The sequence below is a fragment of the Ambystoma mexicanum genome, chromosome 4p (genome assembly GCF_040938575.1).
Source record: "Ambystoma mexicanum isolate Mex_15411 chromosome 4p, UKY_AmexF1_1, whole genome shotgun sequence".
NCBI lineage: Eukaryota > Metazoa > Chordata > Amphibia > Caudata > Ambystomatidae > Ambystoma > Ambystoma mexicanum.
Genome location: NC_090927.1, coordinates 442,862,907 through 442,879,950, shown reverse-complemented (window position 1 = coordinate 442,879,950; position 17,044 = coordinate 442,862,907). Strand labels below are relative to the sequence as shown.

General features: G+C 44.4%; 1 protein-coding gene across 2 annotated transcripts in view; it reads left to right on the top strand.

Annotated features, from left to right (window-relative positions):
* GREB1 (growth regulating estrogen receptor binding 1) overlaps positions 1-17,044 on the top strand; it is a 627,979-nt gene that overhangs the window by 537,904 nt on the left and 73,031 nt on the right. For both annotated transcript variants that reach the window (XM_069605957.1, XM_069605956.1), the window contains exons 27-29: positions 7,317-7,521; positions 13,097-13,271; positions 14,837-15,055. In XM_069605957.1, coding sequence (XP_069462058.1) covers positions 7,317-7,521; positions 13,097-13,271; positions 14,837-15,055 — 599 coding nt within the window. The remainder of the gene's footprint in view (positions 1-7,316; positions 7,522-13,096; positions 13,272-14,836; positions 15,056-17,044) is intronic.

The window sequence follows — 17,044 nt, the reverse complement described above, 5'->3', positions numbered from 1 at the left end:
AAAGTGAAATTGACTTTACTTACATTTGTAACTTTCTAGACCCAGCACACAATATCTTACAATAGGGTGCTGGAGGGGTTACCTAGTATCCCCTTTGTCTAGCTTCTCATGTAACCATTCTATGTTACCCTTTCCTCACTGAATGGCTGGTGGCAGTGGTTTACTTTTTACTACCATTATGGGATTTTACTGCGGGCTGCATTCGCAGCCATGGTGAAGCACCCCTGGGTGCCTTTTTTGGCAAAATGGCCCCGGTCTTCTTTGTTCGCCATTTCTTTGTGGAAAGGTCCTTGTTGAGATTTACTCTGTGCGCCAAACCAGGTTTGGTCCCTTTGTTCGTTTTGTCTTTGGCGAGCTTCACGAGTGAAACCCGCCTCTGGCTCCAGGGTGTCTGGTGGGGGCAGGAAGTGAGGGAGATGCCCGAAACTCCCTGTGCTTAGTCTTCTAGGACCCAAATGCACTCTGTGGTGATTGGCCGGCTGACTGTCCAGCAAGGACAGCCATCCTATTGGGTGACTGACAGCTGGGCTGGAATGAAAGGGAGCAAGCTGCATAAAAGGTGAGGCTTTTTGGCTTGGAAGGCAGAGTCGACCACTGGACGAAGGAATCCGAAGAAGAACTTGAAGAGGACGCCTGCTGCAAATCCTGGACCGTTGGTTTGCCCGGTGAAGTCCTGCTGCTGTGCTAAAACTCCAAATTCGTATTGACAGAGAAGCTCCTGCAAGGACGACTTTTCCCTTTGAGTTGGTGGGACCAATCAACTCCAAAGTAAGCCACCTGGACATCCTCTCGATTCTGGTCGAGTATCCAATGCAGTCGCTGCTGGAACTGGATAGCCAGGGAGAGGAACACCAGTTTGTTTGAGTTGTTTTTAAGCTGGCCAAGAAATCCAGGAAGATCCTCTGGATTCCCAGGAAGCAGGACTGACCAAGCCTGACCCCCCCTCAACAGAGTGCGGGATCCCAGAAGCAAGGAAAGCCCATCTCAACAGCCAGGAACTGCGGTGTTGCTATTTGCGGTAGACGCGAGGAGCTGAAACACTGGACAGCCACTTGCTTGAAGTTTGCCGGTTGCGAGCGATGACCGTCCCATTGCAGTGCGGGAGTCCCCAGAAGTCCTCCCTCTTGTCCCCAAGACTGTGGCCCAGGAACAGTGAGATCTGCAGAGCATTACAGGAACAGTAGTCATCTGCTGCACTTTTTCTTCAACCTAAAGGTACTGTACAGTCTAAGAGAACTTACCTCTTGTTGTGTAGCCACTTGTCCTCGTTGGAGACTTGCTTGGTTGCTTGGGTAGAATTGCTTGTAGCTTCTTTACTTCACAAGCCTCATCAGCTTTTGGCCCTACTTTGATTTTCTTCTATTCTACCAAGACTTTTTAAACATTGGAAAAGACTTTCTACTTACCTGCAAGAAGTGCTTCAGTTCACATTGACTTTTGCTAACTTAACATTGGCTGGCCTAGGCTCCCTGAATGACTCTTCTCTCTGCTGAATATGTGTTTTGCCTTCCTTCCAGGAAAGGATTAACTGACTTTGCATTGGGGGTTTACATTGAAAGTACTTACCTGCTTGAGAATATCTGTGTGAATACTTGTTTCATTCTGAACTCTCTTCTCTTTAACACTACTCCTAAGAATATCCTAAATGCAACAGTGATGTATTAATGTCAACAGCACCTTAGCTATTGAGGGTGTATGTAGTGCCTGTGTGTCATCCCAAATGGGTATTTGCTGATTTAGATAGCTAAGTGTGTATTCTTTAAGTATATTTGTGTGGTGTTTTATATTGCTCCCGTCTGAAGAAGGTTTCATGACCCTCAGCCCTGATACCCACTGGCAAGCCCATTGGCCAGGTGGAATCAGGACTCGGATCGCTTATAAGGCCTGGCATCCACTTCTCAGGCCCTCTTGGGGTCAGTCCTGGCGCCTTTGGTGCCAGGCTCATAAACAGAGATAGACATCGGCTTGTGGAACTACTTTTTAGGGCTTTCAGCCAACGTGGAGGCATCCACATAGCTTGATTCCTAGAACCAAGCTATGCGGTCTAGTGTTTTGGGTGTGGTGGCCTAGGGACTACTTTACCTGGACTACTTTGCAGTGGCTATTTAAACCACACCCGAACAAGACAACACGCTTTGCGTTACTTTGCTACTAGCAACATGCCGCTCACTGTGTCCAGATTTCTCACAAGCCTGACGAATTCCAGACCTGCAGAAAACAAAGAACATCATTAGCAGCAGAATCTTACATGTAATCTCCATTCTTCACTGCTCGCAGCTCCAGGGCAGCTCCGTTTGAAGAGTTTGCCGCCCGGATCGAAGGACCTGATAAAAAGGAGAAAGACATTATTAAAGTAGGTAAAAGGGACATTACAACCACAAAGCCCTTAGAGACTTACCTGGCTGGCTGATTTTCGACAGGCATAGCTCCGGAACTTCATATGCGCTGGGAGCACACAGCGACCTACAAAAAAGAGGAAAGCACAGGTCAGTGAGGACAAGACATCGCTGCGCTGCGCAAAGCGCCACCTTACCGCATCATAGTGCTATTGTGCGCCATCATCTACCGGTGAGAACCAGCCTACCCAGTTCTCCAAGCGGACACTCCGCGCACCTAAGGGAGATAAAAAGAGACATTTTAGAACAGAGAAAAAGCATGCAAGAATAACAACGCCATCAATCGCAATAAGACCTACCTGAAAGACACTACAAGGGCCGCAGTCAGTGAAGTAACTGGACGCCCACAAAAGACCACGCGACCCTTCCCAGAGAGCAGGACGGAGAGCTCACCAATTCCGACAGCCAGGTGAGAAGAGAACCCGGAGGGGCTGAAAACACAAGGGAGGTGGGGGAAAACTTATCTTGGTCGTCCAGTCCTAATATAGTCTTCATTTCCAGGCACAATCCCATCGACACTGAGAACCACACCAGGGAGCCATCGAGAAGGGCACCAACGACCAACTGACTACCAGGTGAGCGTAACAGAAGGCTTATTCTAATTAATAATTGTTTTATCAAGAAACCTGGTCTGTAAGAGTTTATTTGAATACTTGTCACTGTGAATCTCTGTGTAACTCCCCTACAGCTCATATTGACCCCTCTTGAGATAAGCCTGGCTGCTCCAAATGCTACCAACCTGTGTAGTGCAGACTTATACCAAAGGTTGGGTTTCTATTGCCAGTTGGTCAGGGTTGTTATAGTGCACCCTAAGGGTACTGCATACAATCTTGCCTAACACGGACTCTGTGGTGTGTTGTGATTTCCTGGGGTACTAGGTGAACTGCAAGTGATTCCCAATCCGCCAACTCTGCATGAGGCACACAAGGCATAGGACCTGGATGACCACATCGATCTGACGTCGGTCGACTAAGCAGCATGAGCACCTGTTCCTACTGTGCATCTTGGATTTAATGGAAGTCTTTAATTTGTAACACTGCTGATCTCAGAAGACCCTCATAGGGGCTTCGACCCTTGGACTGGTAGGAACAGCAGTCTTGACACCTGCTCATGGATCCATGCCTTGGAAGCTTTCAGAAGTGTCCTGTGCCACATAGTGGACTGCCCACTCCCTTTTGGCTACAGTGCTGCAGCCATCGCTGTTCTGAGCCAAGCCTTGGGATCTCTGAGGATCTTCAGCTTATGCCATAAGTCACCTGTTCCCGCAATTGCAGCCTTCTCACGACAAGGGAAGCACAGCTGGGGCAGCTTCTGTGTTGATTGCTGGAAGTTCATCTGCCGCCGCCATACCATGGTGACCTCTGCTGGAACCATCCTTCTGCACTCCTGTGACGTGTCCTGAAGAGTCTGCACTGCTGAGGTCTGCATCTTTTCTTGATCTTCAAGAAGTTGCCTAGAACCGTCTGGTGAGAACCGCAACCAGATCCTGATACGAAAAGTTACCTCTGCAACCGCAACCCGTGGATTCCCTTCATCTAAACCAAGGAGAAAGGGTTGGAGTCCCGGCGAATTCCGGAAGCCCCGCAGTCTCACCCGGTAGAATAGGAGTCAGGGGAGTAAGTTAACATAACTGTTTCTACATCCCCAGCCCGTCTCGCATAGGGTAACATTGTGTGGAGAGCCCTTTTCCATAAACTCCCTATAGCCTGGCCTTTGGCTGTCGAACCTGGGTCAAGAATCCTGTCTTAAGGCTTTCCTTTAGAACAGTATAGAGTGGGGTCCTTACCCTTTTTGAAGTAAATACTGAACTTACTTTAAATAACTTTTTGAAGTAAATACTGAACTTACTTTAAATAACTTTTCAATCACTACCATAGCCCACTGCATCAGTTTTGAAATACCTTCCCTGGAGAAACCATAATGGAGCTTGTGAATTTTGGGCAAAAGGCCCCATACATCTTAGTGGTAGACTTCATAATGCCGCGGCAACTGGGTTGTAATTATTATCTCTAATCTGTTTTCCTGCATTTAACTACTTACGCGTTGACTACTGGTATCTGTTATTATCTCCAAAGGTGAATGTATATATATGTGATATATATTTTTTTGAGTACAATACTTACCTATGATTTTTATGCTCATTGTTTTTATTAAGGCCTAATAAGTATTTATATTTTCATATACTTATTGTCTAACTTGAATTATTGGTGTTGCCCTGTGTAGACTCTCTGTAGTCCTAGACCACTCTGACACGTTTCCTGAGACTGAGCCGTGACTGCTCAGCCACCTACCTTGATTGGGTTTTCTCTAACCTCTCAGTGTCTTCGGTGTTAACCAAAAATATGGCTGCCTCGTCAAATCCTCTCCGCAGTGGCTGATTTTAAAAATCCATTTTAACAGTGGCCTTTGTTTGGGGAAGGAAAACATGTCACCAGTAAATATCCGTCCTTTGCATCCCTAGGCATCACTGGGTTCTCGTGATTACATGAACACTAAAGTGAAATGGGAACAATGCCTAGGAATTGAGGCAGCTGGCTCTGTTTGTGAAAGATCTAGCATGTTAAATAAGTCGTGTCTAATACACATTGTAAGCCTGATCAATTTACAATACCAGACACAAGCTACTTCACTCTAAAGTGTGCACATTGGGTTTGCCCAGAGCGTTCTTCGAGTTGAAACATGTGTGGGAACAAAAGTGCAGATTTCATGCACATTTTACAGACATGCATTAGGAGGGTTGGAAATGAATTGCTTTTTCCACCATGGGGGTTTTACCTCCTGGGTGCATCATACCATGTGCCCCCACCCTATCCACATTTTGTCCTACCTGTCCCCTCGCCCCCACCCCGCCCAAAACTGTCTGTGAAGCCCACTTCTTACCATCCTTCTCTCCCTATCCCACTCACTCTGACCTTTTCCAGCCGCCACAGGCCTCAAACCACCCCATAGCCCAAACAATACAATTAACGTTTGGCATGGTGTGTGCTCCGCCACACCTTTCCTGTTGCAGTCTGGTAGTCAATGCCTTGCATTGCTGGACAATCTTTTTGAGAGGTGGTTCAGGAGTTGCATAGAAAGCCCAGACACCCCATCTACTTAACCCTAAAATGTGTACTTTAGTATTGATTTTAATAAAGCAAATGGGTTAAGTTATAGCATTGATCTTAATACTAAGTGGCTGGGTGTCCAACACCAGATATTTTGGAACAGAAAAAAATAATTTGACAAATGGATTCGGGAAATGAGCAAGTGGGTACCTGGAAGAAGCTCTGCTATGGGATAGGTGGCGACTTGAAGGAAAAGGCCGGCTATCGATTATTGGCCGAATGTCCCGCATGAGACTCAAGGGGATACCATGGGGAGTCACCATGGAATGGGTCTGTGTGGTGGATGTTTTGGGGCTGTAGAAATTTGAGTCCTGAGCAAAAGCTCGGTTGTGAACACATTTCTGAATTTGATTGTCATGAGAGTTTTAGATAATCGATGCCTGGAATTGAAAACATTATAAAGTAATGTGTAATTATTTTATTTTTATGTTTATAAATATGTATTTAAGTGAAAACTAGGGAAGAGTATGCTTGGTGTATAGTGCAGCAGGATATCTCCACCTGTGTGGAGGAATAGGTGAGTGATGACGGATGTCAGCCCATAGTGGTGAAGGGTTCGTTAAAGATGGTGCTTCTCTTGTTGAACTACAACATACTGTGTCCGTTGAAGCCAGATGTCCATCACTTCATTACTGGTGCAGAAGATACTCTCTCAAGGGTGGGTTTTGAGCCCCTTTTCGAATTGTAGGCCGGATGGACTGAGCTGTTGCAGGGTCTGAAGTTTGAATTCTTTTATTTTTTCAGAATTGTGAGTATTGGGTGATCTGTTTCTACATAAAGCTATTAACATTTGAGCAATACAGCTTGTTTTGAACTTACTGTGTGCTTACCAGGGAAGCCTGTGAATTCTGATGAGGATTCTATGCTGTGGTTCTTCTTTTGTTTGCCTTAAATCAGTAATGCGAAAGTGTAGAATACTAACTTCACAGGGGACAAAGTGGTTTCCGGCAGGCTGGTCTGTAAGGAGTTGCCCATGATCCGTTGAGATGGTAAGGTAGCCTGGATTGTCACTTGGAAGTTGGTTAAGGGTAGTTATGGTTTTTTCAGTCACCAAGCTGTGTGTGTCTTCTTGGTAATTTGTCTTTTGAAGGACAGGTGATTTGGCAAGGGGTGTTTGTGGGGGAGACCAATACTGCCAGTTCCGAGAGCCCGATTTACACATAGGGTGTGGGTTGATGTCAGTGAGAATATTTTTGGTTGAGTTTTATTTGAGATGCAGGGTGGCAGGCATGATTGAACGAAGGAGAGGCATCATTTTAGCTAGAGGACCTCATTTGTCGATGCAATTAAGTCTGATTGTGTTTTATGGCCTCTGTGGTGTGTTGGGGTTTCCCCGGGAACTAGGTGAACTGCAAGTGATTCCCAATCCAACCAACTCTGCATCAGGCACGCAAGGCATAGGACCTGGATGACCACATCGATCTGACGTTGGTCGGCTAAGCAGCATGAGCACTTGTTCCTATGGCGCATCTGGGATTTAATGGACGTCTTTCATTAAAAGTCTCGGGAGAATAGCTCAGGGGCAACGTGCTCGCCTTGGAAGCAAGACGACGCAGAGCAACACAGGTTCGATCCCTGCGTCCCTGCTTAGAAAACTCTGGGTATTAAGCGTGTTATAAATAGCCTATCATATCATTTGTAACACTGCTATGTGAAATTGAACTAAAAAAAGATTTGTTTAAAATATAAAGGTAAGATTCTGAACGGGGTGTTGTGTTTCACATTCTAACTTTTCTTGGGTCTGCTTTGTTGTAGATTTGTTTTGGGTAACCTGGAACGTATAAACAATGCCTTCTTCTTACTTTCCCAGCAGAATGTGGATTATGTAAGGAGCCCTATTTTTACCCCTACAACTGGTCGGCATGAGCATGGACTCTTCAACCTGTATCATGCGATGGACGGAGCTGGCCACTTGCACGTTTTAGTTGTCAAAGAGTATGAAATGGCAATATATAAAAAATACTGGCCAAACCACATAATGCTGGTCCTTCCAAGTATGTTCAACAGTGCTGGAGTAGGTAAGGAACTGGAATTTCAATTGATTTTTCATCTTAATTTATACAATGTGTTTTGTTCATTTTCTGACTGAATTACCTGACATTTAACCAAGAACGAGTTCACCATGCTGGTAATTCAGTACACATTGATTAATACAATTCTGACAGGCTCTCCACCTGCCTCACCACAAGTGAAGTGCAATACCCCTGAGTAGACTTTGACATGGTGGACATCCATACACCTAAAGTAAAAGCATTCTTGGTCCATAAGCACCTCTGGTTCGACCTTACATGACGAAAGTCAAAACGAGATGTCAGTCTTTTTAGATGTCCATGGCAAGAGCTCCGGGTTATCTGCAGTCCCTGGGCCCGACACGCATAGGGGAGCCTGCCATCCATACATTGATCACTTGGAGTATGACAGATGAGACAATATGTAATTTTGCTATGTTTGCCTGCATTGTAGATTTGTTTTTTTTCTCCTCCAAAGATGGAGTCATTACTACTACTTCTGCGAAAATATGTCCACATGCACCTCATGATACACTAGCTCATGTGCAGGTGAGAGACGTATGCATGCCTATACATGTGTGTTATCCAGTCACTCAAAAGACCCATGGGTATCACTCCTCTTTCATCATGGCTTTCAGCCAGCTGTGGGGGGCGGACATGGCCTTTAACAACCCCGAGCCCAAGTAGGCCCTAATGAATCCACAGCGGAGGTGAAAACCATTCACAAACCCGGGTTTAACCGGGTGCGAATTGTTTATTTTTTTTCCTCCGTAGATTGGTGCGCAATCGACGCCAATCTCCAGAGGGTAAAAAAAATATCTAAGATGGCTGCCGCCATAGGGAAAAGTCCCTTTTCCATGTTTATGGAGACCAGGAGCGGGAGGAATGTCGGGACCCGAGCACAAAGCTAAGTGGGGAGGGAAGGAGCTGTGGGGAAGATTTTTTGGATTGTTTTGGCGAGGGTGGGGAGGCAACAGGGAGAGGTTCCCTTTTGCCACCCCACATGGGCAAAATGTAAAAAATGCCACCACCCGTGGGAGGTCCTTGGGTGGCTGGAACAGGCGAAGAATGTGTATTCTCGCCCGCTGTTCCTGCCACCTGATTGACTACTCACACTTCCCTGGTTGCGAAAATTCCATTTACTTCCACAAAGAAAGCAAAACATGTCCAGCCATCAAAGGGTATCGGGAGGTCTCCTGCTCCCAAATCTTTTGCAATTTATTACACGCCTTGTTTATCAGTCTGGAATCCTTAAGGTCAGATGTCTTACAGCCCCTTTTTGCTGCCTCTTGTGGAACCTTACACCCTCTCACCATGCAACCATCTACGTGAAGAAATATGCAAGAGTTCCAAAGAAGAAAATCATTCATGTGTGGGCAGATATCTATATCAATCATAAATATTTATGATATAATAGATTAAAGTAATGTGGAGCGGAGTAACAAGGTGTGAACAGAAAGATGAACTTAAGCGTGATATACCTTTATGAAAAACATTCATTATATGTTGAGGTTGAGTGTACGCTTTATATACTGCACGTCTCATATCCTGCTGTGTATTCTGGATGTATCTTCAGTGTGGCTTGTATGCATGTTACTCTCAGCGGATAGAACACAGGCATGTCACACTCCTTTAGTCCTTCTCTGGCAGTGAGGACCTACTCGATTGCCCCCGGCATGGAAGAAGTCTGCTGTCTTCAGAAATGCATCCTGGCAGATCAGCGCTTCATTGGACATATAACTTCGGGGCTGATGTCATCTCCTTTAGGAATGTAGGACATCTCTTGGGTTCCTGCGCATTGCTCTTTTTTGATGGAACGTACACCACACAATAATGAGGTTGGTTCTAAAGGAGACTCACTCTATTGAGCATCTCCTTACTAGACACTTTGGTCCAACAAGATTTGCACTGAAGCCACATGTCACACTTATCATTTCACCTGCTTCTGTCTCTTAACTCTTCTAACCCTTACCTAGTGACATGTAGCTCGGATCACAAGGTATGCCCTGGCCCAATTGAACCAACCAAAACGTGCCACAGGCACTCATTGTTCTCTGCCTAGAAACGCCATCCTGCTATGTTAGGATTTCTCCTGACAAAAATGAAAGTAATTGCAAGTTTGCTCAGTGAACAGTAAATGTTTTTCAGGGCAATTCTGGGTTAGTGTTTCTCAGAATAGACCAATGCATAGGAGGAAGGGCCCATTTCCAAGGAATTGATATATTTTAAGGTCAGTGCAATGTCTCTTCTTTGTGCCTTGGTAAAATCTTCATTGTGTGTTGCCTGCTAATTTGTAAAATGCACCACACATGGAACAAAGTTTGAAAATGCAGCGAGGCTCTGAAGCAACTTTCCCACACCCATCCTTTTTCAAGAGCTAAAAGGCCAGAGTTCTATCTCTTCTCTGCATCAGAGGTTATATAGCAATGAGGCAACATAGCTTTCTCCTAGTGCATTTCCCTGAAACCTCCATCTTATTTTGGGGCATGAAGACTAGGAATTGGCTTCTTTCAATTCCAAATGCAAAATCTACAATGGGATGTTGCCTTATCTTCCTCTGCTGCTCTGTTTATACTTTCTATCAATCCTCAACAAGTTCAACTTGACCAACCAATCCGGTCATTTGTTTTTGTTAAGGGTCTAGTCTGTTCCAGATAAGATTTTACTCCCTACTTTTAAACTATCAGAGTAAATGTGATTTCAAGAGAGTAAAAAGGACTTTTCTCATTTGCAAGAGAGTAAAATGTATGTGACATCCAGCCAGTGTCTGAAAAACTGTATGGAAATCATTACCATGCGGCAGCTTTTTGCATTGTGACAGAATACACCTTTCATTATTTCTCTAAGGTCTGGCCATTTGATCTCTCCTGTATACATTTAAATGTTGGAAATACAAAACCTAGTCAATTACATAGTAAAGCAAACATGAATTGTAGTGTGTATCTTGAGGTTCGATAGCAGAATTGTCTTTTGATGTTTAATGAAAGTCCTAATTTCCTGGAGCCATTACTACCTAAACCAGTGCAGTGGGGCAAGGACTCCATGCTACATTCTATACCTAATCTCATGATCAAATGGTAAATTATATAGCGCTTTTGACAAAGCATTGTACATAGATGCAGGTATTCTCTGACCTAGCCGCCGCATCACCAACTATTATACTTTGTGGTGTACCCAAGGCTCCTGTCTCTCCCCCACCCTGTACAACATCTTCACACGACCCCTCTTCCTCATCCTCGACGCTATGGGCATCTCATACACCAACTACGCCGACGACACCCAGATCCTCCTCATTCTCACAGGTAACTATGACACCGACTCCCTGACCCTCAACAACCTCTACAACACCATCCAAGCCTGGATGGCTGACAACGGACTATGCCTCAACTCTGACAAGACGGAACTCCTCCTGGTAGGTTCCCCCGACACGCTAAAAAACCTAGATGCCCAATTCAGCCACTTCACCATTGACTCCATTAAAATCCCGGTCTCCGATTCTGTGAAAACTCTGGGAGTCTACCTGGACTCGAGCCTATCCATGGATAGACAAGTCAACGCAATAGCATCCGCAGCTGCATATCATGCCAAACCTATCAACGCAATCAGGCCCTTTCTATCCAAAGAGAACTGCACCAACATAGCCAGAGCCATCACCAGCTCCAGGCTAGACTACTGCAATGTACTCTTTCTAGGAACCTCCAACAAAAACTTAGAGAGACTACAAGTAATACAGAACAATGCTCTCCGGGCAGCCCAAGGCATTGCTAAAAGAGAACACACCTCTGAAGCCAGAAAACTAGCCCACTGGCTCCCAATAAAGGAAAGGATCGTATTCAAAGCCCTGACACTGACCCACAAGTGCATTCACTTCACTGCTCCAGCATACCTTTCTCAAAGGATCCACCCTGTCTCCACTACCAGGCCAACCAGATCCCCGTACACCAACATGCTCTCTGTGCCACTAGTAAAAAGAGTAAAAGCGGGTGGATCCAGCTTCCCCTATCTCGCGCCCACCCACTGGAATGCCCTACCTCCCACTATCCGTGGCGAGGACTCCCTCACCACCTTCCGCAAAACACTGAAAACTACCCTCTTCACATAAGGACCAACACATCAGCACGAATACTTATCATATATGTTGTAATATACGACCAAATGCAATATTTGTAACAATAGTATGATTTCTTGTACTATTCATAATGTGTCAACAATCGCTATCATATGTACCATGTAACTAAGTTATTACAAGTAGCAGCGCCTCAATGCCCCTGGGCTGCTTGCGCGCTATATAAATATAAATAAATAAATAAATAAAGAACATATTTATCACAATCAACACTCCATTATCGACCTCGAAAGGATAAAAGGCTGTGCCAGGATTTGAACCTGAAACCTACGGATCACGCACAGATCACACTCAACTGGCTGAGCTATCCTATTGGCTAACATCCTTCAGAGGTCGGTAAACTGAGTATTAACTGAGGTATAATAATCACAGTGCCAAGATGTTGGACTAACCATGTATGAAGCGCTACATGAAGTTAAATACCTATCTGGATAATCACAGGGACAGGTTTTGCTGAGTTTCTATTTCAATTGCAAATGTAACTTTCATTTGTTTGTTTTGAGATTCCTGGAGAGCCAGGTTTTGGTTGTTTTAATTGTCGTCTTGAAGATTTGAGAGATAATAACACCTGTGATTGGTCTAATGACAATCACTCACTCTTGAGCAAAGACTCTGCTGCCACTGACCACTTATAGTAATGTACCCCATTGACTGCAAGGTTGAATGGATGTAAAATAGACTATGCATACTCATCATTTTACAAACTGTTTTTATAATTAGAGTGTAAATTAAATCATAAGAAAATTATCTGGCTCTGCATGATCATGCACACAGAACATGAACTCAGAAAAATACAACTGTGCAATACCGGCTTGCTTTCACTGTAAAAGAAAGCAACATTTGTTACAAAAGATTAATTATCAATTCCAACTTAGTTTTCCATCTTATTAATTATACAATCCTAAAATGCTATCAAAATAAATTTGCACAGTGCTTTTGTTTCCTCCATGAGCATCTACACACAACACAGCAGAAGCTGAATAGAAAGAAACCATTCCCTTTATCACAGTGTGCAGTTACTTTTTTTGAAAGGCTTCAGAGAAATAAATTCAGTTTCACAGGCTTTTCTCCATGGCTTGCAATTACATCCATGTAGATAAAAATCAAAAGAAGCGTTCTCATTTCTGTCAAGTAACCTGACCTTTGCACTGCTCTAAACTTGTGCGTAAATGTACACAGGAAAATAATAAAGCTGTTATTATTTACAAGATTGTCATGCGTACAAAGGCCTAGTATGCACCTTATCTGGAGGCCTGGGTCTAGAGCATTGGTTCAATATGTCACAAGTTCTGAACAAATCAAAAAGGGATTTTCTTGGAATGTAGACATTTGACCATAATTATGGAGTTGCTAGTGACAACTGAAATGTATACAATATATGTATTTGTGCACCTCTTAGAATTTATAGGTTCAAGAAAATGTGTCTTGAGCATGTTTTTCCCATTTATTTTCTTTCAGGTGCCGCTCATTTTCTGATCAAAGAGCTTTCTTACCACAACCTGGAGCTAGAACGCAATCGACAAGCAGATCTAGGAGTGAAACCACAAGACATCTGGCCTTTTATCGTGGTTGCCGATGATTCCTGTGTGATGTGGAACACCATAGATGTCAATACCACAGAATACAGGAACAAGTATGGTGTAAACTCTGAATGAACAGTGCAACCAAATGTTGGTGTTTCCAATTGGGAAAAATACACAAAACTGCATTGTAGCCAGTAATTGTGTTTGTTTTGAATGACACAAATATTTTCCCATGTGAGGAATCCCATTTTAAAAGCTGTTCAAAACACAACCAAAGATTTTTTTTTTTTTAAATATGAAACTGTCCATGAAAAATTCGGACATTTACCATACATTCGTGGCTTCCTCGTAATTTTACTGAGGGCATTTTTTCTGTTTAAGAGCTGTTGAGAAAACGTATTTTCTGAAACAACCATAAACAAACCATTTTAGCTATGCCATGTGCTAGCACAATGGAAAATATATACATATGTATTTATAGGCCTAACACCAACAAAGTTATGGTGGGTTTATGAAGGCTTAAAAAAAGGCCCACCTGAAATCTGAATGTAGAATAAGCTATGTCAGCTAAGTCACATAGGCCACACCATGTCCCAAAATAAGGACAATTTTCTGGAGCAAAAGGCTTGCATTTGAGCTAATCAGCATACCCACGGTGCATTGTTTATGTGACTCTGATCAGATTGCCTCGAGGGACTCATACAAATGTGTTGTGTGCTATATACTTCTCTTAGGTCTTACATGTTTAGTGTCTCATCAGCTTCACTTTCCTCACTTCGACTCTTGTTCCTCGTGTAATCAAAATACATATGTGTATGTGCACACGTTCCCTAAGGGTGCATCAGCAGTGGTCATAAACTAAAGTCTGTGCCATTTTAAACGTGCATTCGCTGGCCAGACACACCTCTCCAAAAGGCGTTCAATAGTCACAGACATGTTTTACCCTGCTGTCAGCATTTTGTTGTGAGGTGGCGATTAATGTAGTTTAAGGCGCCCCATGTTATTTAGCCTTAATGATAAAAACCGGGAACTCACGCATTGCAATTTGCATTAGGAAATGTATCCTCCATTTTAATGTGTGCACTACATAGCTGCCTCCCAACGTCTGTTGCCTATGTTGCACAGAATTCATTCCTCCCATTCTGCTATATATCGTGTCATATCTACTACAGCTAGAAAACTCCAACTGAACTGCTTGTGCCCCAAAAAATATCACCATGTTTCTTCTGCCATTTTGCATTTTGACACCTTAAACTACACCAGATCAGTGCATTTATGTTGTTAACATGTGATGGTGGGCTTTTCTAGCTGTAGGCAAGGGGGCCCCAAACACTATTTTGAAATCCCCGCGAGCCCCCCACTTTCGCCCCCCCCCCCCCACACACACATATATCTTCTGCAGACCTGGCCATATGGTGCCCAAATATTCATTTTTTTGTGAATTGAAGCAAGCGCACATTACGCGCCTACCGTACGTTCAGCGAGATGATTGTTTATTCGGCCTCTTTCCTGTTATGTTATTGCATTTGTATAGCAGCTCAAGTCATGTCATGGCGTTGAAGCGCTTTGCCTCTAATGGCCTAACTTCTTTACAGAGACCCCACTGCAAAACGGTGGTCTTTAAGGGGTGAGGTTATAGTTCTTCAAATGCAATCTCTTTTTTCGTTTTTTCTAGAGAACCTCCATGCTCAGAAAGAAACGTGCCATTGAAGTACGTTTTACAGCACATGGAAGCCGTCCCAGACATTACCCTCTACGCCATGATTGGGATGCGCAAATGGTCAAGTAAAGCACGGAGCAGCAGCTTCCAGGAGCCCTTCTCCCGCTGCCATCTGCACGACTTCATCCTTCTGAACGTGGACCTGACCCAGAACGTGCAATACAACCAGAACAGGTGGGTGCGGCAGCGGCGGCGGGCGGCGCTTTTTTATAGCTCAGCACAGAGTGTCCTGTGCGCGCGGCCTCTCTGTGAGTCAGGCACAGTAGGGATTTCTCTCAGCAAATGTCACAAGGTTCGCTCGCGATGTCAGCGTGTATAGTCCAGCGGCAATCCGAGTGCACTACACAAAAAACTGCCTTTAAAGACCTGTGACTGACGGGTTTAAAGCATAGAAGGTTAGGCAAGCTCTGGAAAAGGTGATTAGGTTTCTATAGTCACTGATATGAACTTTGCTCATTACTCTGCACCAGCACCCACTGTATTGACTGTTTCCTGCGTGTGCGCATGATCGTTTGCGTATTTTACCGTGACGAGGCGGATTAAAGATGTGCAGCTGCATTTTATCAAGCATAACTGTTCATGTGACATGTTGTTTTACAACACTCAAAAACAGTTCAACATGTGGTGTATTATCAAACCCCAGAGAACGAATAATACATATATCAGTCTATTCTCCCAATTGCTCGATCTGGGCGCAACTGCACCCTTCACAGTCTGTCGTCTGTTTATCTATTCTTAATTTATAAACCACCTACTCTAATAGTGTTGCTTCGAAGCAGTCAAGGATAAGGGGCCGAGGGAAGGGATTACTATAAAGGGGAGCACGGCGGGGGAGGGGCTGATGGCTCACCGCCTTGGTACATTCTAGAACAGGTAAGCGCAAGGGAATGGCAGAGGAGATACATGTCAAGGTAGAAGATACGACTGTGAGATATATATATATATATAATATATATGTGTGTGCATAACATAACGGGTGTATTTGTCGAGTGCGCGCTCACCCCCAGAGTGGCATTATGGTGGTCTTGACAGAGAACCGATTTGTATTGTTACCAGTGCTTTAAGTGGGATTAGAAATTGAGGGGGGGTTCTCGTTAGGGTGTGTGGCCACTATCGAGAACCCCCCACCTAAGGGGCTGGGCGCACTAGCATTATTACCTTTGATGCGCCCATCCCCTCCTTTTAAAGTAAAGTAGGGGCTGGGCGCACCAAAGGTGTGATACCAGTCTGCCCCAGCTCACACCCAGCAGGCAGCCTTTTTATTCAAGGAGTCATGTGGTGCAATGCTTAACCACGGGCTCCTTGAATCAACGTGCTGCCTACTGCCAATGGCTCTGTACTCTGAAACGGGAGGGGAAACAGGAGGAGGGCTGGACTGTGCAGCTCTCCTTTTGTTTCCGAGTAAATAGCCACCATCCAGCGTGAGGATCCCAGGGGCTTTGTTAGGGAGAAATCTCAGAAATGTGCTAATTCCTCTCTACCTTAGGGTCCCCCAGCAACTTTGCTGGATTTTGAGGACTTCAATTTCTAACCTGGAGAGAGTGAGACCCTTCTTCCCACTATCTGATGTATTTTAATGTGATTTTGAACACTGTGCTTCTTTTGGTTGTGGACTCTGACAAACTCCATAGGCATCATCTTTTTACATTGTGTCAACCAGCACCTTCAGTGCAGTGGCCCAGTGAAGTCTTTTCGATTGCCCAAGGCTTAAATACCTTCTCTTGGATAAACAACTGTTTCCAAGAGCAGTGAAGTGAAATTGACTTTACTTACTCTTGTAACTTTCTAGACCCAGCACACACTATCTTACAATAGGGTGCTGAAGGGGTTACTTAGTATCCCCTTTGTCTAGCTTCTCATGTAACAATTTTGTTACCCTTTCTCGATGAATGGCTGGCGGCAGTGGTTTACTTTTAACTACTGTGGTGTGCATTTACAGCGGGCTGCAGTCGCAGCTGCAGTAAAGCACCCAAGGGTGGCATTTTTTGTCAAAATGGCCCGGTCTTCTTTTTTCGCCATTTCTTTGTGGAAAGGTCCTTCTTGAGATGTACTCTGCGTGCCAAACCAGGTTTGGTCCCTTTGTTCGTTTTGTCTTTGGAGGGATTCATGAGTGAAGCCTGCCTCTGACTCCACAGTGTCTGGCAGGGGCAGGAAGCAAGTGAG